The sequence below is a fragment of the Lampris incognitus genome, chromosome 3 (assembly GCF_029633865.1).
Source record: "Lampris incognitus isolate fLamInc1 chromosome 3, fLamInc1.hap2, whole genome shotgun sequence".
In the NCBI taxonomy this organism is placed as follows: domain Eukaryota; kingdom Metazoa; phylum Chordata; class Actinopteri; order Lampriformes; family Lampridae; genus Lampris; species Lampris incognitus.
This window is the reverse complement of record NC_079213.1, coordinates 57,365,992-57,392,192: the sequence shown is the minus strand read 5'-3', so window position 1 is coordinate 57,392,192 and position 26,201 is coordinate 57,365,992. Positions and strand designations below refer to the sequence as shown.

The following is a 26,201-nucleotide window of genomic DNA, read 5'->3' as shown; positions in this document are numbered from 1 at the left end:
ACCAATGTCACTGGTTTGTTCTCTAACCTCCCCTTCACTATAATATATCTCCCCTCCCCTTGCAGTGAGCAAGGTCTTCAGAGAAGGACCAGCATTTTACTCCTACCTAAAACTATCTAAACGACGGTTTTTAAATATATTGTGTCAAGATAAATACTCAACTGAGATATTAATGCATTACATATGTTAGTATGTCTGTTATGAAACTAACTGACACCAAAATTAACATTTAAACAACTATAATACTATTTTTAAACTATTTAAACTTCAGAGAGACATGGTGGGACTTGAATAGCAAAACTGAAAAACAAAACGGAAACGCATATTGCTAATCTAACAAACGTAACAAGGCCAGAACATGTGACATGTAAAAAAGAACTGAAAATAAATATTGAAACAGTCCCAAATAACGACCGGGACTTACAAACTACTAGAACGACCATGAGCGGCCATTTTGACCGCCGCGGTTTTTAAACTCTATATTGTGTCGAGATAAATACCGAATCGAGATATTAATGCATTACATATGTTAGTATGTCTGTTATGAAACTAACTGACACCAAAATTAACATTTTAACAACTTTAATACTATTTCCAAACAATTTAAAATGGCGGCTGTCCAACGCCTGTAAATACTGCAGCGCCTCGATGGTGGTCATGGTGCGTCTGTAACCAAATATGTTGGACATAATCACACATCAAGTGTAGACTATTTCTCTCCACTGGAGGACGCTAGTGTGTTTTTAGGACACAGCAACGAACTTCACCAAGGAAATGACGCGACCAACACACTTCATAAATACTGACATGACGCACACCATCACGCGCAAATTACGAGACGGTCATGTTGACCGCTCATGGTCGTTTTAGGTAAATCTTATCATAACTTGCGCAATTGATCTAAAAATCATTTTAATGCAAATATATGTAATTTTAGGGGTATTCAGGGAGCGGCAGGTCTGTATCTCCCCCCCCCCCCACAAAGTTATTAAACTTTGAAAATCCAAAACAGTCAAAAGCACCGTCTTGGTGGTTCTAGGCGAGGCGATGTGGACCTCACAGACCTCTTTTAGAGAAACAGTGCAGTGGACAGCACCGAGCAAGAAACAGGTTGGGGCGATATTGTTTCTTAATAAAATAAATATTCCTCCATGCTGCTTTGTCTCGTCTTCCACCCTGTGATGGATGCAGCAGGTGTACATCAGCTCTGCCTCTCTAATGTGAGCCACAGTACCTGGTGGCTCCTGGACGGAGGGCACTGCATCCAGCCTTGCTCTTTTTCCCCTGGGTTTTACTAGTGAATATTTAACAGTGTCTAAACACTGACTGCTTTAAAGAGTCAGACGACAAGTGAAAAAAAAGTAGCACACAAAAACACACACCCAGGCATACACCAGAGGGTTTGTGTCAAGTTTTCTGTGAATTGTTTGTGTGTGCAGCAGGGTCTCTGTGGGAAGACAGGAGAGGGAAAGAGGCCTGGATCCACTGCTGATATCTGACAATCCTCTAACAATGTCCCAGTTTGAAAACAAAGGATTCTGTTTTCATGGCTAGAACCCACAGTGGAGATCAGGACAACACCACCCGGAATAATGGCCTGAACAGGCAGAATAAGGATGTCTCCACTAGAGATGAATGGTGGCGCTGCGTTAGGAACAGCACATCTGATCCTTCTCAGTTCATTTAATAAGGAAACAGATGCATGAATGTGACACAGATAAGCTTGGACAGTGGAACCACTGTCAACAGAGAAAAGGTTTAATTTTCTCATCTGGAATATCATCTTAACTGAAGGGCAACTCGTGCCATTCAGATGGACTTGGCAAACACAACACATCTGAGTGGGATGTTGCTGATGGACGCTGGCTACGAGGAGATCGGAGAAGTCCAGAGTCTCACCATTATCGGAGGCCATGAAGGTCACATTGTAGAGGTTGTTGCTGACGTAGGGGGATTCTCTGTCCAGGATGGCGATGGTGGAAATACGGCCATTAACAGGGTCAATCTCTAGCCAGTTGGCGGGGTCATAGAGCTTGGAGTACCTGCATTCAGTCAATGAGAGACTGTGAGAAACAAACACAACATGCGCTCCTCCTCAAACAACTGGCAGGTTCTTATGAAGGCCAGAAGATTCAAGGTAAGCTCCAAATTACTGGAGCTACTAGTAACAGATGACTATTTGTTTTCATGTTTTGCATTACAGTAAGTCTTTGGTTGACAAAATGTCCTTAATGATATATAAATAAGAAGTGTGATCCCAGCCCATTCTAATTCACATAGATTATTAATTAAAAAGTCTGAGCTGCTGTGATGGTAACGGAACACAAAATAATGAGTAGGATCAGATGGAGCACATAGCTAAGAAAAGAACTTCACAGCCAAATAAACACAATACTCCTTTTTTTTACAGAACAGATAAATTATGAGTTGTTTCACTGTTCTTCAGCACGTGGGATAAACACTGGAGAAGTACAGCTATATTACCTCAGTTTTACCACAGAAACGACAGAATGGAACAACAACTCAGTGAAGGGGAAGAGGAGGTACGATCCGGGTGGCAGTGAGGAGAGGGGGGTAATGTACTATAATGCAATATTTTTGTGGACGTTGTGTCTACGGACACTTGGCTAGGCTTAGTGACAAATACCGTGGCACTAAATTATAAATTGGAAAAACATTCAACAGATAGAGATTAAAAAAGATGAGGAGAAAATCTTCACTCGCTTTGGCTCTGTCCCAGTGAGGCATGACGGGCTTTACATGTCCGTTTCAGTGACAGACTTTGTACCAGGGTCACAAATTGGCTGTTTTCACAGCGGGGATTTTAAATGATTCAATGAATTCCCCACTGTTAAACCCTCTTAATAGTACCAGCATTTGATCTGAATGAAGTGAATTTGACAACCCTTTGAATTCTGTAAGCACATAATTTGGTGATGCAATATTTGACTGTGGTTTTAGTGTCGTCGTGTGGAGTGTGGGGAGGTGTGTCGAAGGTGCCTGGCTGGGAGAGCTGGCATTGGATCGGCTGAAGGAGCTTGGTTTGCTGTGTCCTGTGGTCCTAGGAACCATGGCCCTGACCGGTGCTGTGCCCGACGAGGAAACACCGTGGGCGGTCTGACAGGACGCAGAAGCGGGACAGGCTAAGCTAACTGCTAGCCCATGCAGACCGGAAGTTCCAACAGTCATCCTGGCTGGCGTTCCTTCCCTTGGACAGTGATTTTTTGTTTAGTTTGGATATGTGTGTTCTTGTAGTTCTTGTAGTTTTTGGATGTGTGTTTTTGTCTTTGTGTTACACTGCTGTGGGCTGGGGGAAAGGATGTTGTAAAGGGTTCCTGATTCCTGGTTTCTGATGCGGACTGAGCAGCTACTCTCATTCAGTGCAAAAACAACTTGACCCATGTCAAAAAACTGAAACCCTCAACCCCAACTATGGGAACACACAAACTACCATCCACGTCAAACAGCTGAATGACTGAGCATGCATAGTGTTCTGTGTTTTACAGAATCCCGGTTCAATTTGGGCCATAGGTGCTGGACAGAATACAGCACCTACTGTTTGTGAAGATCCCATACCTCTTGTTGTAAGCAGTTATTGTCTGTACAGTATGTTAAGATTCCAGAGGAAAACAATAGATGACTTTTTCTTTCCATTTCCCTCCCTCCAAAACCTTTAATGGCTCGTCTCTCTATGAGGACAGACAAACTTATTGATATGACAACTGATCTACCATCTAACTGCTACCATCCAGATGAAGTCAGCTGACATTTACTGTGGCTGCTGGGACGACCAAAAGACAAATATGACTGACCTTTTTATTGTCTGAATATGTATGGATTTATTTTGTGGTCCATTCTGTTAATGTGAGATTGGCATCACATCCGAATGTTTTATGTGGGCCTACAGCAGCCTGTGTGACATGTCTGGGCATTTGTGTTGCACTTGATTGACTTTGGCTGTTTGAGTTTCATGTGTTTGAAGACTACAGTACAGCTTTGTAATAAAGGTTGTATGATTTCAACTGGCCTTGAGTATAAGTCATTTAATATACATGTGTCATAACAATTTAACGCCACTGTGGTGTCTGATGGTTGTATCAGTGTCACAACACACATGGGACCTCTTGTTGTAGAGTCAACCAGATGGAGCACTGTGGGCTTGGAGTTCTAGGACCTCAGGATTTACAAATCAAGGTCTCTATCTGATCTGTTGTGAGAATCTGTGTCTCTAGCAAATTCTAAACAAGAGAGTGAGCTACTGGGATCCTTCCTTCCTCCCCTGTGTGAGTGAAAACATACACTACTTTAAAATACTCGATTTTGAATGACCATTAAGGTGTCTGGTTCATGTCTCTGACCAGACCTGGACTGTCGGATTGAAAACCAATGTCTTGGGATATGTAGGGTTTGGCTACTGAGCAGTGAATAAAAATGTGCAATCCCTCCCAGTGACCATAATCGAACATACCGACATAGGCAGAACACACACAACTGATGCACTGCTTGACAGTTTACAGAGGTGCAGCTTCACTAAGAACAACCACTGGGTAGTCCCTTAAACAGTGCCCCCCACATCTGGTGCTTTTAAAGCCAGCAAACACTAGGAAGCCTGCTCAGCCAGTCCTTAAACAGTCCACCTCTCAAAACTTCCAGTCTAGATTGGTGCCTTACCGAATGCCTTGGCTCAGGTATTTGTCAGGGTCCTGGGCGGTGAAGGTGGTGAGCAGAGCACCTGCAGACAAACCCTCATCCAGTTTGATGGCCTTCGGGTTGGGAGAAAACTCAGGGCTCTCGTTGACATCCATGACATGTACAGAAACTGTTGCTGTTGACTGCTGTGGCAGGTGGATACCACGGGCCAGCGGCACCTCGTTCTCCGTCACCACAGTCAGCAAGAAGGACCGGCTCAGCTCAAAATCAATGGGCTGGATGAAAAAGAAAGGCCATTTATGTTTACACTCGACATTTACTCAGGCTCAGTAATAGTTTCTAAATGGGACAGCACTTTAAAATATGTTACTCAGACTGCATGAATAAAAGCATGTGTGAAATGTGTAAATACTTTTCTTGTCACCTTGCCAACATATTTCCTGCCCAAGGACCTGTTTGTTCATTACTTGCCAACTTTGACATAGGCTATGAGGATGTCATCTGCATAGAATAGCCTACACTACCACCATGGTTACACAGGAACTGAATAAACTAATATTATGCTGTAAACAAATTCTAGCTAGTTTGATTCCATAGCAATCCACTATCGCTGGTTGGAATATGCAACCCAAACAACTTCACTTGGCATAGCCTACATGAGCACGACGCAGGCCCTGCTGTGTAGCTCTATAAACCTGCTGCCGTCTGGATTTAGGACATTTCAATCAGTCAACAATACACAAGCAAATACATTTTCTTAATAGGTCAATTTGGAAACAAAATACTATGAGCGAGACAATTTGAAATAGTAGAAGAGACATGAGGATGTTTCAGTGGTGCACATTTTTGCCAATGGCTTAAGTTTAAGTCCCCCCCCCCACACACACACATATAAGTGGTAAACTGAACACTTCACTGATTCTAATTATCATCAGATTTATCTGTGGTAAACAGACAAGACAATAGCTTATAACGTAGGCTACTCAATTCAATCTTGAGAAATGTAACTAACCCAAAAAAATCCAGTTGTATTATTGGCAGGGATGGAGCAATTTCAGAGTGACAGAGAATGCTGACACTCCGACTTTCAAAAAATTCCGCTCCTCCATCCGAGCAAAATCAGGCTGCTTGGCTTGCACTTTGTTCCGCTCACATACTCTGGTGGCATCTAAATTATATTAAGTTTCTTTATTAATCCCCTTAGGAAAATCCAGTTACTGCAAGTTAACCCATCCCAGTTGTGATCTGTGTAGCTAGGAGCAGTGGGCTGCCACCTTCATGCTGGGCCCGGGGACCAACTCCGGTTCTTCTCCCATTGCCTTGCTCAGGGGCACAGACAGGAGTATTAACCCTAACATGCATGTTTCTTTTTGATGGTGGGGGAAACCGGAGCACCCGGAGAAAACCCACCGCAGACACGGGGAGAACACACAAACCTAACACAAAGGGCGACTTGGCATGACCCCCGAGGTTGGACAACCCCAGGGTTCAAACCCAGGACCTTCCTGCTTTGAGGTGACCTCGCTAACCACTGCACCACCATGCCGCCATCTGACCACAACTCTACAAGGTACTGAGTCTCTGCAGCACCCCAAAATTTGTTTTCCACCTATGCATTTGTGGGGGCCGAGGCAGGAAACTAATAGGAAATACATCAGCAGGGGTATGGTAAATTAATGACGTGGTTTGCAATATGCAGATTGTGGCCAGACTTATGTCCACACATAACTGTGATGTGATAGCAAAGCGAGCCAGGCCACTTCAATATGTGGCTTTTCTGATTGTATTCCGATGTGAACAAGATCCGTGTGTTCCGGCGTGACCAGGTGTGCCAGGTTGGAGTGAAACAACAGGTATGACCCTGGCCTAAGACACCAGTATGACCAGTTTCTACTATTATTGCACCATTCTACTACCTGCACTTGACATGATATACAGGTGTGTGTATATAATGTGTCCATCTGCTTTGTAATCTGACTCTCCTATAGCTCTCTCTTGACGATCTAAGCTGCACTTACACTAAGTACACGTGACATGACATGCATTCTTGACAATGACATGGTTATTGTCCAGCACTCTACTGGTAATACACATTTATCTGATAATTGCTGGCTCTTGTGAGTTGCTCTATGGATGAACGAATAAATGTAAATGTGTAGGTGTGTATGGCATGCTTGTTTTCTCAGGTTAAAGAGACACAGGAAGAGAGACTGGGAGACTCAGAATAAGTGGACATGAGAAACGTAACACGTTTGTGTCCTGTCTGCATGTGAATATGTAGTGTTTGCAGGAATTTCGCGAACGATCAATCAATCAATCAATCAATCAATCAATCAATCAATCAATCAATCAATCAATCAATCAATCAATCAATCAATCAATCAATCAAACATATGCGTGTGTGTGTGTGTGTGTGTGTAGGGGGACCAGGGTGTATTGTGGTGGACAAATCAGACCTTGACTACTGTGAGCAGGCCCTCGTTTGTGGTGGGGTCAGTGGGGATGGAGAAGCGTCCAGTGGGGTCTCCGGAGGTGATCCTGTAGACTGCATTCCAGGCGGAGGTGTGAGGCTGGTCCTTGTCCGTCACTGTCAGGTTGGCTACAATCATGTTTGCCCTGTTCTCCTGAACCTCTCCAAAGAACTGGTGGGAGAGATAGAGATGTTTGGATGTTTGCAGAGGGGAGGGGGAGTCATGAGGAGCAGAAAGGGAGGACGGCTTATGCACCGCTAGCCACCGTGGCAGTACGTGCTGAAGGCGTTCGTCTGGATGTCTGCATGTGGGAGCAAGTGAAACCTACTGCATCTGTGGTGAACTCGGGGGGGTTGTCGTTGACGTCTGTGACCCTGATGACCGCAGTGGCCGTGTTGGACAGGCCGTAGGTGGGGTTTCCCTCCATGTCTGTAGCCTGGATGATCAGAGTATACTGGGGAACTTTCTGGAATCATTGGGGAAAAAAGAAGAGAAAAAAAACAGAAACCTATGAAGCCATTCCCTGACTGAACAAAACACATGACAGATGCAGTCAGCTTTCTATTGTGGCTGTTTGCACACACAGTGTACAGGAAGACAGACAGACACGGCAGACACGAGACAGGAAACTAGTGGGGATTTATCCAGCAACACTTCCTGCAGTGAGAGAAAGCCCTACTCCATCCCACACCACCATCCCCTGGCTGATTCTACGTATGAACAGTGATTTAACTAAGCTGAAGCAGTGCCTGCATCGTAGATGGACTTGCTGAATGCCCTGCATGAGGACTGACGGCGGTGGCAGCTGAGCTTGTTGCTTTGCAGGACCAGCAACAGACAACACTCTGCACCAAGCGGCAGTCAAATGTATCATTTAGGTTACACTTCAAAGAGCATTTTATTCTGTCCATAAACAGTTATTTAAGTTCCTTTGTACAGACTGGCAGACATCTTTTTGAATGATTAAGGCAGGCTGAGCCTGGTTAGACAGGATTTTGCTGCCACAGAACATTGCAGGAATTGATAAATCACAACTGCAGACTTATAAACATCAGCTGCTGACTGCTGATTGGACCACAGGCTGCTGTGGAGCTGGAGCGGTGTCAGGCTGGAAGGGGCTCTGCTGCTGTGAGATGCTGTAAAACAACTTAACTAAGCTGTTTGGAGACCCAAAGAGCAACGCATACGCCGACCTCCAGCGCGTTTAACCTGGTCTTTGTGTTCAATGTATTACTACAGAAACAAAGTTGTCATGTTGTTGAACACTGCAAACGTGTCTGCAGACTCAATTCACAATAATGTCACACACAAAGCACATAGCCTGGTTAGTGACCAGCTTGCCGATTCAACTGTCAACTTCATGTCCTTTATTCAGCTAATGAGGCCTTATGAGAAAGAAGGATGCAACATTTAGATTTTTTTTTTAATGGCTGGGAGCGCTGGCGTTGGATCGGCTGGGGGAATCTGGTCTGCTGCATCCTGTGGACCCAGGGACCACAGCCCTGCCCGGAGCTATGGCTAAGCTAGGCTAGGCTAACTGCTAGCCCATGCAGACCGACCGTTCCGGCAGTCCTCCTGGCTGGCGCTCGGTCTCTGGACGGTGGAGTTTTTGGACTGTGTTGTTAACTGTTTGTGTTTTGTTCCTTTGTTCTGTTGTTTTGTATGTTTTTAATGGTGTTGTTTCTGGAAATCTTGGAAATGTGTTTTTATCTTTTGTGTTGCGGGCTGTGGGCCGGGGAAGCAACATTTTGTTTCTTTTGTGTACATGAAAAGAAATGACAATAAGTTGTTCCTGACCCTGAAAAGCAGTGTTGTGTGCCTCATTGGGTTAAAGCAGTGCAGCAAGAGACACAAAACACAGCCACACACCTCTCGGTCAAGACCTGCTGCAACAGTTATGATGTCCCCAGTCTTGTTGTTGATGGTGAACATGCCAGGGGAGGGACTCTCAGGACTCTGGGACAGGATTTTGTATCGGAGAATCCCATTGGCTGTGTTGGGGTTGTCTTTATCCACCGCTGTCACAACCATCACCAGGGTACCTGAGTACACACACACACACACACACACACACAACAGGTGTAAGTGTCTGGGCATGTAAGGATGGACAGAAGAGAAGGAGATGATGGGGAAATGTAGGTTACACTAAGTTTATGTGGGTGATGAGAGGGTGTCTATGAGGGAGGGCGTGAAAGGCAGTAATAGAGGTGTGTGTGTGTGTGTGTGTGTGTGTGTGTGTGTGTGTGTGTGTGTGTGTGTACCAGGTTTGGTGCCCTCTGGCACGGTTTCGTTGAAGACAGTGTTTGTGAATTCTGGTCTGTTGTCGTTCATGTCGATCACATTGATGACGATGTCTATGGGGTTCTCCACCTGGTTACCGTTCAGATCCACAGCATGTGCCCGCAGCTAGACACACACACACACACACACACACACACACACACACACACACACACACACACACACACACACACACGCTGGGTCAGACAGGGTAATACATGCCCTCTAAGTTATGATACTTTGGCCACTTATTCACTTTTTTTCTCTTTTGTATTCTTTTCTATTTTTGATTTCTGTTTTCTATTTTATTTCTATTCTTCTGTATTTTGTTTTATTTTGTAAAATTGAATTCAGCACAGACATGCCAATAAGTTGTAAAGGAAACATGAGCGAAAAGAACAGTGGTTCTACATAATAATAATAATAATAATAATAATATAATGTAATAATAATTAATATATATATAATATAATAATAATAACTATTCATTTTACACTTTTCTACAATGATGTTACAAAGTGCTTTACAAAGAAATAAAACCAGACGAGGCAAAAATAAGAGTAAGACCAAATAAGCAGCAGTTAAAATAAAACACTATAAACAAATAAAAACAAATATGAAACATTTGTAAAACCTTTCATAAAAAGAAAAGTTTTAAGATGAGATTTAAAAGAAGCTAGCGACTTGTTGTGTCTTAGTTCAACAGGAAGAGAGGTCCATAGTGTGGGGGCTCTAACAGCAAAAGCCCGACCACCCTTTGTAACAAACCGAGACCTGGGAATAACCAGCAGGGCCTCCATCTGCAGGTCTTAATGGTGGAGACCTGGGAATAACCAGCAGAGCTCCATCTGGAGGTCTTAATGATGAGGACCTGGGAATAACCAGCAGAGCTCCATCTGCAGGTCTTAATGATGAGGACCTGGGACTAACCAGCAGGCCTCCATCTGCAGGTCTTAATGATGAGGACCTGGGAATAACCAGCAGGGCTCCATCTGCAGGTCTTAATGATGAGGACCTGGGAATAACCAGCAGGGCTCCATCTGCAGATCTTAATGATGAGGACCTGGAAAATAACCACCAGTGCTCCATCTGCAGGTGTTAATGGTGGAGATCTGGGAATAACCAGCAGGGCTCCATCTGCAGGTGTTAATGGTGGAGACCTGGAATAACCAGCAGGGCTCCATCTGCAGGTCTTAATGGTGGAGACCTGGGAATAACCAGCAGGGCTCCATCTTCAGATCTTAATGGTGGAGACCTGGGAATAACCAGCAGGGCTCCATCTTCAGATCTTAATGGTGGAGACCTGGGAATAACCAGTCGGGCTCCATCTGCAGGTCTTAATGCTGGAGACCTGTGAATAACCAGCAGGGCTCCATCTGCAGGTCTTAATGGCGGAGACATGGGATCAACCAGCAAGCTCCTTCTGCTGGTCTTAATGGTGGAGATCTGGGAATAACCAGCAGGGCTCCATCTGCAGGTCTTAATGGTGGAGACCTGGGAATAACCAGCAGGGCTCCATCTGCAGGTCTTAATGGTGGAGACCTGGAAAATAACCAGCAGAGCTCCATCTGCAGGTCTTAATGATGAGGACCTGGGAATAACCAGCAGGCCTCCATCTGCAGATCTTAATGATGAGGACCTGGAAAATAACCACCAGTGCTCCATCTGTAGGTCTTAATGGTGGAGACCTGGGAATAATCAGCAGGGCTCCATCTGCAGGTCTTAATGGCGGGGACCTGGAAAATAACCACCAGTGCTCCATCTGCAGGTCTTAATGGTGGAGACCTGGGAATAACCAGCAGGGCTCCATCTGCAGGTCTTAATGGTGGAGACCTGGGAATAACCAGCAGGGCTCCATCTGCAGGTCTTAATGGCGGGGACCTGGAAAATAACCAGCAGGGCTCCATCTGCAGGTCTTAATGGTGGAGACCTGGGGAATAACCAGCAGGGCTTCATCTGCAGGTCTTAACAGTGGAGACCCGGGAATAACCAGCAGGGCTGCATCTGTAGACGTTAATGGTGGAGACCTGGGAATAACCAGCAGGGCTCCATCTGCAGGTGTTAATGGTGGAGATCTGGGAATAACCAGCAGGGCTCCATCTGCAGGTGTTAATGGTGGAGATCTGGGAATAACCAGTCGGGCTCCATCTGCAGGTCTTAATGGTTGAGAGGGCGTGTACCAGGTCAATAAATCACAAATGTATGTAGGAGCAAGACCATTTAAAGCCTTAAAAGTGAGCAATAAAATGTTAAAACCTATTGGGGAGCCCATGCAGCATGGGGTAACGTGGGTGTGCAGTGAAAGTGAGGCTGCATGCAACAGAGACAGACTGCAGTTTGTTCCTGGTGTGAACATATAAAGAATGAAACACATCGCCTGCAGACCTACTTGTGACTGCAGCTGCTGACATGGTTTAAAATCCCCTTCTGTTCTGGCAGCCGTTTCTTCAGATTCAAACCACCAACGTTTTTATTTGTTATTTGTTATTCATCATAGCACATGGTCTTAGTGCAGTGGGAGGGTGATGCTATAAGTGCTGTGTCACCGTGGAAACAACCAATGACTTCACTTAACAAGGACTACAGCACAACGTCGTATGACTGACAGAGGCACACAGGCCTGAAATCATTGCCAACAATACACGTGTCAGTCCCACCTTCTGACCAGCGGAGGTCCATGTGGCTTAAGAGATGGATTAATAAGTGCAACATGATCCTGCTGCGGATGTGAGTTTCCTCCAGTGACATCATCAGTTCATGTTTTCATTTTGTATCTTGGCAAAAATAAAAAGGTCTACACCTGTAACACAGTCATAGTCTCCTGCAATAGCAAATACCGGAGCAGAACCTTCATCAGCGGCTCTAATGAAACTCATCCTGCTAAATTACAACATTCAATCTCCATGTGTGATCTATGTGTGTATTTCTCAAGACCTAGTGTGACTATTTTATATAAAGTGTGTAAACGCAGGCTTAAAGCCATTTTTTAACACATCCTTGATTTGTGTATGCATATGAGAATGACAGGAAAGATGAGAAGAAAGGTGGTGAGCTGTATTAGCACTGGTACACTTCCAAGTCCGGCGAGTCCAGGACTATGCATTTTGGCGGCAGAAAAGTTGGCTATCATGATAAAGAACTGCGAGAACATGAAAAAATTAATGTATTTGGTCCAGAACATGTTATAAGTCAGTTTGCAGATGACACAACCCTGCTTCTCAAGGACAAACATCAGATTCCTGTTGCCACACAGAACACTGGACTCTTCCAAACATGTGAACTGTCTAGTCATGAATGTGCACAAAATGTCATGTATGAAATACCTGTTAAAAGTGTCGTAGAACACCTTGGTATTTATGAAACAGAAGGGCATGTGAAAAGTTAATTTGACAAACACATAGATGAATGTAAACGTAACATTAATGTTTGGTGGCAAAGGGATCATTTATTGTTTTAATAGAAAAAATAAAAACTTGGAAGTACAGCAGGATGCACACGACCCAGGTGACCTGCCTGACTGATACTCACTGTTCCCTGTGAACAGTCAAGAGTTCTGAATTAAACCCGGTGATAAAAAAGAAATTGACTAACTGAGACTCTTGTGTCCCCAGGAATGACTTGGCAGTAGGGACCAATGCAGAGGCCCTCTGGACCAGCCTACATGCTGTTTCAGACACTGGCGTTCAGCATCACCATGTGAGCTGGCATGGCGCTGTGAGTCTTACATGGAAGGTGGAGATGTGCTCTCTGTCCAGGGGCTTGGTGACTGACAGCTGGCCTGAGATGGGACTGATGATGAAGATACCAGTAGGAGGCTGGTCCGCCCCGGGACCCGTCACACTGTAGCGCAGGAATCGGTTCTTTTCCCGGTCTGAGCGGATCTACACCAGAGAAGGAGAGATGGTAGAAAGCAGTGTGGTGGAGGGAGGGAGGGCAAATAGGATGGAGGCGGAGGTTTGTGGAGAGAAAATAGGAGTGCAGGACAACAACAACATGGGAAGGTGAGAAAAACACTGGAATAAATTACAGACTCAACTCTCTCTTCAGAAAAGATCAGAAACAACAGCAGCTGGTGTGCACAGGCCGGAGTCAGAGTAACGATGCAGAGAAGGTTCTGCTGAGCATGATCGCTGTTATCTGAGTCGCCCATATGTCACCGATGATTTTGTTTGCTTGTTTATTTATTATTATTGCTTATCTTACACATAAACCCACACAGCATATCTACCCTCACGTTCACACACCAGGGCTGCAGACGGAAAAGAGATTCAGCTACATCTGCCATAAATCATCTCTTCTCATCTTTCCCCCTTTTTCTCCCCAATTGTACTTGGCCAATTACCACACTCTTCCGCTGCTCCACCCCCCCTGCTGATCCGGGAGGGCTGCAGACTACCACATGCCTCCTCCCATACATGTGGAGTCACCAGCCACTTCTTTTCACCTGACAGTGAGGAGTTTCACCAGGGGGACGTAGTGCGTGGGAGGATCACACTATTCCCCCAGGTTCCCCCTCCCCCCCGAACAGGCACCCCAACTGACCAGAGAAGGCGCTAGTGCAGCGACCAGGACACACACCCATATCCGGCTTCCCACCTGCAGATATGGCCAATTGTGTCTGTAGGGACGCCCGACCAAGCTGGAGGTAACAAGGGGATTCGAACTGGTGATCCCCGTGGTAGTAGGCAACGGAATAGACTGCTACAGTATCCTGGATGCCCCATCCCCTCTCAGTATGTGATGAACGTGTCTGTGTATGGTCCTTGTTTAATGAATTTAAAACAAAAAAATACTAAATCTTCAACAGATGCTGAGAAACAGCTCAATGCAAACACATCCAGAGTAGAAAAACATCCCCAGAGTAGAAAAACACCCCCAGAGTAAAAAAAAACCCCCAGTAGAAAAACACATCCAGAGTAGAACAACAGCCCCTGTAGAAAAACACACCCAGAGTAGAAAAACACACCCAGAGTAGAAAAACACATCCAGAGTAGAAAAACACACCCAGAGTAGAAAAACACCCCCAGAGTAGAAAAATACCCCCAGAGTAGAAAAACACACCCAGAGTAGAAAAACACACCCAGAGTAGAAAAACACCCGCAGAGTAGAAAAACACACCCAGAGTAGAAAAACACCCGCAGAGTAGAAAAACATACCCAGAGTAGAAAAACACACCCAGAGTAGAACAACACACCCAGAGTAGAAAAACACACCCAGAGTAGAAAAACACATCCAGAGTAGAAAAACACACCCAGAGTAGAAAAACACCCCCAGAGTAGAAAAACATACCCAGAGTAGAAAAACACATCCAGAGTAGAAAAACACACCCCAGAGTAGAAAAACATACCCAGAGTAGAAAAACACACCCAGAGTAGAAAAACACATCCAGAGTAGAAAAACACCCCAGAGTAGAAAAACACCCCAGAGTAGAAAAACACATCCAGAGTAGAAAAACATACCCAGAGTAGAAAAACACCCCAGAGTAGAAAAACACCCCAGAGTAGAAAAACACCCCAGAGTAGAAAAACACATCCAGAGTAGAAAAACATACCCAGAGTAGAACAAAACTTTGGCTAATCTGATAATTAGAATAAGTTTGGTCAGTATGTCAGGCAAGAGCCACCACCATGATGGATGGATGGATGGATGGATGGATGGATGGATGGATGGATGGATGGTTGTATAGATGGATGGATGGATGACCTCGTCTGCAGTGTGTATGTCACACTCCATGAAGCTACATATTGTGTGCTATTGTAGTGTGAAGCAGGTGGTCCATGTATCAGGCTCAGTGTGTGTGTGTGTGTGTGTGTGTGTGTGTGTGTGTGTGTGTGTGTGTGTGTGTGTGTGTGTGTGTGTGTGTGTGTGTGTGTGTGTGTGTTCATATGAGAATGTGGCATCTGTGTCACTGTGACTTACTCTGACCAGCTCCTCGGGGAACTGTCCTCGAGAGTTCTCAGGGACATTAATGGGTGGGATCACCCAGTCTCTCTTCACACGCCTCAGAGAGCCGTTGCCCCCGACAACCACACTGAGCCATGGAAACACAATTTCTGGCACCTGGGTCACTGTTGCATCACTGGGTTTTAACTGCTGAATAGGCAAGGGCACACACACACACGCACGCACGCACGCACGCACGCACGCACGCACGCACGCACGCACGCACGCAGGCACACACACACACACACACACACACACACACACACACACACACACACACACACACACACACACACACACAAGGGTTGCTGAGCTTGGTTTGGAAGAACTTGACAGGCCTCAACAGCTTTAGGATGAGCTGGACCACTGGCTGTGAGTCAGGCCTTCTCGCCCAGTCAGTCCCCCACCTCACTGATGCTCTGGTGGCTGAATGGGAGTGAATCCCTGCAGCCATGTTCCAAAACCCAGTGGGAAGTTCCCCCAGGAGAGTGGAGGCCGCCGTAGCAGCAGAGACAGGACCAGCTCCGTATTAATGCCCCGGGTTCAGAGGATGCTCAACCAGCACATATGGGTGAGATGTATGTGTGTCCACCTACTCTTGGTAGTGTATCAAGCAAACCAACTTGGGCAAACAAGTAGAAAAAAATCTAATGCATGCAACACGGACAATTCAACGCAATGCAAAGATGATGCGATGATGCAGAGATAATGCAACCGCACATGAACATGACTGAGCTTCTATCTGGGAGTTACACATGGATATGATCTGGCCCTTAAGAGTCTTTACTTCCCCTAACACATATCTTTGGACTGAGGGGGGAAACAAGAGAGCAATAGAAACCCAGGCAAACACAGGGAGAACATGCAAACTCCACACGGGAAGAACATGCAAACACAAGGAGAACATGCAAACTCCACACGGGGAGAACATGCAAACTCCACACAGGGAGAACATGCAAACTCCACACAGGGAGAACATGCAAACACAGGGAGAACATGCAAACTCCACACGGGGAGAACATGCAAACTCCACACAGGGAGAACATGCAAACTCCACACAGGGAGAACATGCAAACACAGGGAGAACATGCAAACTCCACACAGGGAGAACATGCAAACTCCACACGGGGAGAACATGCAAACACAGGGAGAACATGCAAACTCCACACGGGGAGAACATGCAAACACAGGGAGAACATGCAAACTCCACACGGGGAGAACATGCAAACACAGGGAGAACATGCAAACACAGGGAGAACATGCAAACTCCACACGGGGAGAACATGCAAACACAGGGAGAACATACAAACTCCACACAGGGAGAACATGCAAACACAGGGAGAACATGCAAACTCCACACGGGGAGAACATGCAAACACAGGGAGAACATACAAAAACAGGGAGAACATGCAAGCTCCACACAGGGAGAACATGCAAAGACAGGGAGAACATACAAAAACAGGGAGAAAATGCAAACTCCACACAGGGAGAACATGCAAACTCCACACAGGGAGAACATGCAAACACAGGGAGAACATGCAAACACTGGGAGAACATGCAAACCCCACACAGAGAGAACATGTAAACACAGGGAGAACATGCAAACTCCACACAGGGAGAACATGCAAACTCCACACAGGGAGAACATGCAAACACAGGGAGAACATGCAAACACAGGGAGAACATGCAAACTCCACACAGGGAGGCTTGGATCAAACTAAGGAACCTCCTGCTGTCAGGTGACAGTGCTAACAACTAGCAACCATACGGCTGTGTAGTTTCATTAGCAATGTTTCCTCAACTTTCCAGATAAGCGATAGTTCTACATTAATATGAGGGACTATCACTGGTTGCTTGTGTCTGAAAGCCACTTTATTTAATGACAGCCATTTTATTTTGTATTGTTACAACTAATTGTATTGTTACAATGACTGTCTTCTGCATGTAACCCATCCTATTGTATAGGAGCAGTGGGCAGCTGCAGCACCCGGGGACCAACTCCAGTTCTTCTTTCAATTGCCTTGCTCAGGGTCACAGACAGGAGTATTAACACTACATGTATGTCTTTTGATGGTGGGAGGAAACTGTAGCACCTGGAAGAACATGGGGAGAACATGCAAATGCCACAGAGAAAGGACCTGGGACAGCCTGGGGTTCGAACCCGGGATCTTCTTGCTGTGAGGCAACAGTGCTGACCACTGGGCCACCATGCCGTCCATGTTACTAGGTGTTTAACAGTGGCTTCTAGGTGGTTTCTAAGTGGTTGCTCAGTGTTTACTAGCAGTTGCTAGATGGTCACTGTGTGGTTGCTAGGGCATAACTACATGGGTGCTAAGGGTTTGCTAAGGGGTTACTAGTTGTGTGTAGATGTTAAATAGCAGTTTATAGATGGCAGCTAAGAGCATTCCACCTGGTGGCTATGTGCTAAGTGGTGATGCTATACGGTTCCCATCTATCGAGTATTGGCCTGGAGAATCATGGATTAGACCAGCATCTCCTGGAATGCAAGAAGAAGAAAACAAAACGCTTTTGGTAATCTAAGAGTGAATGGTGAGTGGAGGGTGGTGAATTCATGCTGCTCTCTCCCAGTATCCATGTACAATGTGGTGCACTTATGCAGCTATGCTATGGCCGAGTGCCTTCCATTAATGGCAAATTGCTGTTAATGAATCCATTAGCTGTTGGTTTTGCTGACCATGGCACTGCATTGCTATGATAGCAATGAAGCCGATGATTTTTTTTCCTTTATGAATTGGGTTACGGTTGAATGCCAAAATACAGGTAGTCACCCATCTTTCTCTCTCTCATGAAGGCATTCAGCATTTACTCCGGCTTTAGTAATGCATGGTTCTGTATAACCCTCCGCCACAAACAAACCTCTCTGATCAGAACTGCAGTGTGCTGCAACACACCAGCTTGCTAAGGACAGAGACAAACACAGCATCAAAGACACCGGTAGGTGCACTAAAGATGGTTCTCTTAGGCCATGTTCTTTCAAAGCTAAATGACTAAAAAGTCTAAATATATATAACCTGAGTGACGATAAAAACCCCACACGTATACTACTCCAGGCTTAAGGGTAACATAAAAACCGGGTTAGAGGTTGGAACAGAATGTGTCGATGTGGACCAAAAGAACATCCAGGACAACTGCTATTTAACATCTACACATAACTAGGACCCCTTTGCAGCCACCTAGCAACCCCATACGTAAACCCTGAGCAAGCATGTAGTTATACCCTAGCAACCACATAGTGACCATCTATTTCTATTGGGCCTATGGGGGATAGAAGCACAAAGTGAAAGGGTCACCCCAGGGGCACGCTATAAAAAGTGTAATGGTGTATATTAAGGTAAGACACAAACATCTATTTTGGGAGCTAAAAGCTGGCCCACTAATATAAATAAAGAGAAACGCAAGCTTCAACAACACATCACGCTAACTGCCAGCAGACACGCTGGCTGTTTTACCTGTTTTAGCATCGCTCCTGGCCCCCTGGGACGCAGGACGAGATGGACAAGCATCTTCCACACTCGCTTGGACTGCAGATCCCGGGCATAGACCACCACAAACAGTTTCTTCTTCTCGGGCAGGCGGAGCTTGCGCAGAGTATAGATCATGCCATCTGCACCCACATGGAAATCAGACGCTTCGCGCACGTCAAATGAAACCTTGTCATGACCACAGTCCATGAACCTCACTGGAAAAAGAAATGGAGAGAAAAGGAGAGATAGAGCTCATCAAAAACACATTTAAAAATAATACAACATGAGATTACACATTGATAACATGAGCAATACATACTGCCGAAGAATAAATTGACTAACAAGTATTATCATATAGGAAAGGGAGTTTCCTGGTTTATATAGAGTACTACTACTACTACTACTAGTAGGACTACTAGTACTACTACTACTACTACTTTTGGCTACTCCTGCTAGGGGTCGCCACAGCAGACCATCTGCATCTTCCTCTGTCACACCAGCCACCTGCATGTCCTCCCTCACCACATCCATAAACCTCCTCTTTGGCCTTCCTCTTCTCCTCTTCCCTGGCAGCTCCATATTCAGCATCCTTCTCCCAATATACCCAGCATCTCTCCTCCACACATGTCCAAACCATCTCAATCTTGCCTCTCTTGCTTTGTCTCCAAACCGTCCAGCCTGAGCTGTCCCTCTAATATACTCGTTCCTAATCCTGTCCTTCTTCATCACTCCCAGTGAAAATTTTATCATCTTCACCTCTGCCACCTCCAGCTGCACCTCCTGTCTTTTCATCAGTGCCACTGTCTCCAAACCATATAACATTGCTGGTCTCACAACCATCCTGTAAACCTTCCCTTTAACTCTTGCTGGTACCCTTCTGTCACACATCACTCCTGACACTCTTCTCCACCCCCTCCACCCTGCCTGCACTCTCTTCGTCACCTCTCTTCTGCACTCCCCGTTACTTCGGACAGTTGACCCCAAGTATTTAAACTCATATGTCTTCGTCACCTCTACTCCTTGCATCCTCACCATTCCACTGTCCTCCTTCTCATTCACACATATTCCTTCTTGCTCCTACTGACTTTCATTCCTCTTCTCTCCAGTGCATACCTCCACCTCTCCAGGCTCTCCTCCACCTGCACCCTACTCTCACTACAGATCACAATGTCATCCGCAAACATCATAGTCCACGGAGACTCCTGCCTGATCTCGTCCATCAACCTGTCCATCACCACTGCAAACAAGAAAGGGCTCAGAGCTCTTTCTTGTTTGTAAGAAAGGGCTGGTTTATATAGAGTACAGAGAATTATATTAAAGAAATATGAACTGCCATATAGGGTGTAACTCAAACTTGTTCAATTTAACATATGATACACACATATGCATGAAATACTTGCACTAACACCTGTACTGTCAAATACTCACACTGACGTATGAGACACGTGTACACGAGATACACGAACATGCAGTTATGAAACACTCACACTTACACTTTGTGTTTGTACTTATGTGAGAGAGTTTCACATATGTTAGCAACACTTTTTCATAGGTGTTAGCATAACTGTCTCAGTGTATCTGGAAGGCATTAAAAAAATCAGTGATTTCCGATAATGGCAAAGAGGTCATGCTTTAACACCAACACGCGTTGCTAGTACTCGTTTCCTTCATTGGTTGGTCGTTGATTGGTTGCATGAGGAGTGAGAATGGTTAGAGTGAGAATATCAGGGTAAGCCAATCAGAGGCAGAGTAGGGCAGGTCATACCTTCACCATCCTAGGGAAAAAAAATCAAGTCAAAGTCAAGTCAATTTTATTTGTATAGCCCAATACCACAAATTTAAAAATTTGCTTCGGGGCTTTACAGCAACACAACAGCCAGTCCTTAGACCGTCACATCAGACAAAAACAACTTCCTAAAAAAACCCTTTAACAGGGAGAAAATATAAGAAGAAACCTCAGGGAGAGCAACAGAGGAGGGATCTCTCTCCCAAGATTAGACGTTCCTAACAGCTGGAAGCCACAGGACTTGCCGAGAGAGATTACCTACAACAAAGGGGTACCACCATGGAGTAATGGCTGCAGACAGTGCTGCCAGAGATGAGGTAAATGAAGTGGCGCCCTGGTGAGGCTACAACTGCATCCTAACCAGCATACTGGTGTTTAACGTGCATTCCCTAGAAAATAAGCCGAACGAACTTCCTTGCTTAATCGGCAATCAAAGGGACATGAAGAACTGTTGTGTGTTCTGCTTTACAGAGACTTGGTTGGGACCTAATACACCTGATAAGGCTGTACACCTGGAGGGTTTTTCTGTGCACCACATGGACCGTTCCATGACAACTAATGGCAAGGTAAAGGGAGGCGACGTATGCTTCTTTGTTAACAATTCATGGTGCACTGACATGGAAATAGTCTCTCAGTCCTCTTCACCAGTGTTGAAACAACAATAAGGTGCAGCTCATTCCCAAGGGAATTCACCTGCAAGTTAACTGCTGTCAACATACCATCACAAGCTTCTGCCACAGGGGCGCTGGACGGACTGTATGGAGCCATTAGCAGGTAGGAGAACTTGCACCCTGAGGCCATTTCAACTTTGGTGGGGGACTGAAACCCCTGTAAAATTTGTGCTACCAAAATTTTACAAGATGTCCCCTGCCCAACCAGAGACAACAAGACTCTCGACCTTTGTTACTCCATGGTCAAGGCAGTTTACAGTTTATCCCTTGACCTCACTTTAGGAAATCTAACCACCTGTCAGTGCACTTGCTTCCTGCCTACAAGCCGAAAGTGAAGTGCGCGCAGCCCACTATGATGACGGTACAGTGCTGGACTACAGAACACGAATCCAAACTTCAGGGATTTTTTGACAGACTGGTCAGTCTTTAAGGATTCAGCCTTGAGTTTGGATGAGTATGCTGAAATGGTCACCGGCTATATTAGATTCTGTGTGGATGACTGTATCCCAGTACAGACTTTTTGATCCTACCCCAACCAGAAGCCCTGGATTAAAAGCGACATTTGCCTGAGGTTGAGGGAATGTACCACTGCTTTTAAATCGAGGGGACAAGGAATGCTACCCCAAAAAAAAAAAAACAAAAAAAAAACAAACAAAAAATCCACGTATGACTTAAGGAGAGCCATCAAAGCCACTAAAAGACAATATAGGGACTAACTGGAAAATATCTACAGTGGCTGTGACTCAAGACGCACGTGGAGGTGGTAGCAGGTGATTACGGACTATACATCTAAACCCAGTGTGGCTATCAACACCTCTGCCTCTCTCCTGAATGAGCTGAACAACTTTTATGCTCACTTTGAAGCTCACAACTTGGACCCAGTGACAGCAGCACAGTGCCCACCTGACGATGTCAATCTACAGGTGACAGAAGGCTGGTGTGAGTAAAACTTTTAAAAGGGTTAAAGCTCAGAAAGCTGCTGGCCCAGATGACATCTCTCCCTATGTCATCAAAGTATGTTATCAGAATCAGAATCAGAATACTTTATTTATCCCCGAGGGGAAATTGGGTTCTATTACAGACACTCACGCTCGAATAACTAAAAACTAACAAGATACAAGATAATAAAATAGAAACAGAAACAAACAGAAATAAAAGATAAATAAGAAATAGAAATAAGAACAAAATATATCAACAAGTGTGGTGCACATAACACCCTATCTATACTGCACTACCGCAGCACACAACAAGCAGCACAAACAAAACTCGACAGGGCCAGTCCAGTGACCATTAACTCAGAGTGTCTGACAGTCTGAGTCTGAGGGAGGAGTAGCAAAGTTTGATGGCTACAGGCAGGAATGACCTCCTGTGGTGCTCTGTGGTGCTTTTCGGCAGAATGAGTCTATTACTAAAAGTACTCCTGTGCCCAACCAGCATGTCATGGAGTGGGTGGGAGACATTGTCCATGATGGCACGCAATTTCTTCCTTCTTTTCTTTCTGATTTTTCCCTTTTTCTCCCAAATTAGTGGCCAATGGATCCTTATTTTAGTTCAAACACCCGCCCTCGTACTGTATGCGTTCGCCAACTGCAACTCTCCGGCCGGCAGTCTGGAAGGAGACGCCTCGCCACTGTTCGTGACAAGGCGAATCCAGGCCGAACCACTGCTATTCCGATACACACAGAGACGCATTCACGTGACGAACACAAGCCGACTCCACCCCCCCTCCTGAAGACAGCGCTGCCAATTATTGCTGCTTCATCGAATCCGGCCATAGTCGGATCTGACGAGACCGGGGCGTGAACCCCGGTCCCCAGTGGGCAACTGCATCGACACAAAGCCGATGCTTAGACCGCTACACCACCGCGGACCCGTGATGGCACGTAAGTTCAACAGCGTCCTCCTCTCAGAAACTGCCGCCAGATAATCCAGTTCCACCCCCATAACATCACCGGCCTTGCGGATCAGTTTATTGAGCCTGTTTGCATCTGCTAACTTTACACTCAACTATCTCAGGTTTTTACTGACATTTTTAACCTGTCCCTATCATTGTGTGTGGTTCCACTGTGTTTTAAGAAAACCATCATTGTGCCTGTATGTAAGGAAACGCCTGTCTCTTGCCTTAATGGTTACCAATCTGTTGCTTTGACCTCTGTTATTATGAAGTGCCTTGAAAGATTGATTATATCATATATAAAAAGTAAGACTCCTGCTACCCTTGACCCATTAGGGTTTGCCTACTGTTCCAATAGATCTGTGGATGAGGCTATCTCATTTGCACTGCATACTGTTTTAGTACACCTTGAAAAGAAAAATACCTATGTTAGAATGTTGTTTATTGATTACAGCTTTGCATTTAGTACAAGTGTACCATCCAAACTGGTGTTGAAACTCAGAGGTCTTGGTCTGGGCAACTCTATCCATAACTGGTTATTTGATTTCCTAACAGATAGGCCGCAGACTGTAGAATAGGTAAAACATACTCATCCACATTAGTTTACGGACCGGCGCACCCCAGGGCTACTGTCTAGGTCCCCTATTTTACAGTCTGTTTACACAAAACTGTGTTGTCAAATATGACAACAGCATCATTAAATTCGCAGATTCGCAATAAGTGACAGTGATGACAGGTCCTAGTGGAGGGGAGTGGACGATTAAACCACATGGTGCCAGGACAACAACCTCTCTGTAAATGTCAATAGGACAAAAGAAATAAGTATTGAATTTAGAAAGATCAGATAAAATCACATTCCTATTTCCATCTATCAGTGGACATCTATATGTGGACATTTGGGGGCGTCTGGGTAGTGTGGCGATATATTCCATTGCGTACCAATATGGGGATTGCCAGTTCGAATAACGGTGTTACCTCCAGCTTGGTTGGGTGTCCCTACAGACACAATTGGCCGTGTCTGTGAGTGGGAAGCCGGATGTGGCTATGAATCATGGTTGCTGCACTAGCGCCTCCTCTGGTCGGTTGGGGCGCCTGTTCAGGGGGGAAGGGGAACTGGGGGTAAAAGCGTGATACCCCACGTGCTACGTTCCCTGGTGAAACTCCTTACTGTCAGGTGAAAAGAAGTGGCTGGCGACTCCACATGTATCGGAGGAGATGTGGTAGCCTGCAGCCCTCCCCGGATCGGCAGAGGGGGTGGAGCAGTGACCGGGATAGCTTGGAAGAGTGGGGTAATTGGCCAAATACAACTGGGGAGAAAGAGGGGGCAAAATCCCCCCCCCCCCAAAAAATTGTGGACAGTGTTAGATTTCTCAGTTTACACATCAGACACCCTCACATGGTCTCTCAACACCAATTGCAACCTCAAGAAGGCCCAGCAGAGACTCTACTTTCTGAGGCATCTCAAGAGTTTTGGTATGAGTACCAAAACTCTTATGAACTTTTATCTGAGTACCATGGAGAGGGTCTTGACAGGCTGTATCACAGTGTGGTTTGGTGACCTGACTGCTCAGGACTGCAGACTGATTCAAAGGACTGTAAAGATGGCAGCAAAAATCATTGGCATGGAACTACCACGACTTCATAATATTTACACCACTCGCTGCAAAAGTAAGCCCAAACATCATCAAGGACACCAGCCACCCTGCTCATGTTCTGTTCTCAGTCCTTCCATCTAAAAAAACGCTACCGGAGCATCAAATCACACACCACCCATCTCAGTAGTAGTTTCTTTCCACAGGTAGGCAGGTTGCTGAACAGCTGACGCATCCATGTGCACCTTATTATTTCCTTTTTCCTTGTGTCTCTTGTGTTAAGGCAGAGCCAGAGCACAAACACTTCATTCAAAATACATATGACAAAGTTGAACTTGAACCAACGGATACCAGGGATTTGGATTACTCAAACTCAAATGTAACTACCAGTAACACTATATGTGTGAGTAAGTTTACCAAAAACAACAATCTGTAGAAGAATTTAAACACAACCGCCCACATCTAACTTAAGCCCAGCGCACACTGTGCACTTTTGACCATCTTCCTCCATCTTTGTGTTCACGGCATGGCAGACTGTGCTAAACCAGACATCAGCACTGTTGGACTGTTGGACAGGCAGCCTGCTCCATCATCAAACTCTGCACTGGGAATTGTTGGACTGGAGCTCACTCTATCAACTCATCTTCATCTATGTGAGAGCGTAGTCCTGTGTGTTTGTTGATAAAGCAATAGGAGAAGATGTTCGGTCCCAAAACCATCCGTTTTATTTAGCAGTAAATGGATAAAGCATACAGAGCTCTGGGTCTAGATCTTCCTATCCCTGACAAACAACAGATTGTGTCAGTTCACGAAGTCTGACTGTCTCTCCTTTCCCTGACCCAGTCTTTATACTATACAAAGGGTTGACTGAACATGAATGTGTGGTCTTCTTTGTGATTGGTCCGTTCATATGACTCCATTTCCGCCTCCCTGATATCCGGACTCCAGGTAATCTTCTTCTACATCTGCTGTGACCTCCTTGTTGCAGCTGCCGTCGTAAAATCCTGTTCCTATTTCTGAAACCACAAATCAAAGCACATCTTGTCTCTACTCCCCCTTGACCACAACACCCTTATTGTTCCCTTTCCTATTCAGAGCCGCTAACCTTATCTAAGGTCAGCGACCCTCACTTCTTCCATGGAGATAGACACACTCTCCTTCTTGGGACATCTTATCCTTTTATTGCCCCCCACTTCTCTTCCTATAATTTACTCTGCATTCCTCTGTCTGCTAACATACTCAGTACTTTTCCACTGCCACTATAGCCCCTCATGTCCTTGTAACAAGCCCTGTTTCTCATGCATATGCTTTCCCAACGATTAATATATCCTTATATCCCTCATTCCAATTAATACATTGTAATCATCATTATTAAACATCACACCATTACATTTATCTACAGAATGGTCCGTGTTTTGGACTCTAAATG

At 45.3% G+C, this 26,201-nt stretch overlaps 1 protein-coding gene across 1 annotated transcript in view; it reads right to left on the bottom strand.

Annotated features, from left to right (window-relative positions):
- Positions 1 to 26,201, bottom strand: part of LOC130109768 (cadherin-2-like) — a 231,148-nt gene that overhangs the window by 30,642 nt on the left and 174,305 nt on the right. Inside the window, exons 3-11 of the mRNA XM_056276750.1 lie at positions 18,815 to 19,044; positions 15,321 to 15,494; positions 13,127 to 13,282; positions 9,383 to 9,527; positions 8,991 to 9,163; positions 7,450 to 7,587; positions 7,107 to 7,292; positions 4,672 to 4,925; positions 1,900 to 2,042 (exon numbers count right to left, since the gene is read on the bottom strand). Coding sequence (XP_056132725.1) covers positions 1,900 to 2,042; positions 4,672 to 4,925; positions 7,107 to 7,292; positions 7,450 to 7,587; positions 8,991 to 9,163; positions 9,383 to 9,527; positions 13,127 to 13,282; positions 15,321 to 15,494; positions 18,815 to 19,044 — 1,599 coding nt within the window. The remainder of the gene's footprint in view (positions 1 to 1,899; positions 2,043 to 4,671; positions 4,926 to 7,106; positions 7,293 to 7,449; positions 7,588 to 8,990; positions 9,164 to 9,382; positions 9,528 to 13,126; positions 13,283 to 15,320; positions 15,495 to 18,814; positions 19,045 to 26,201) is intronic.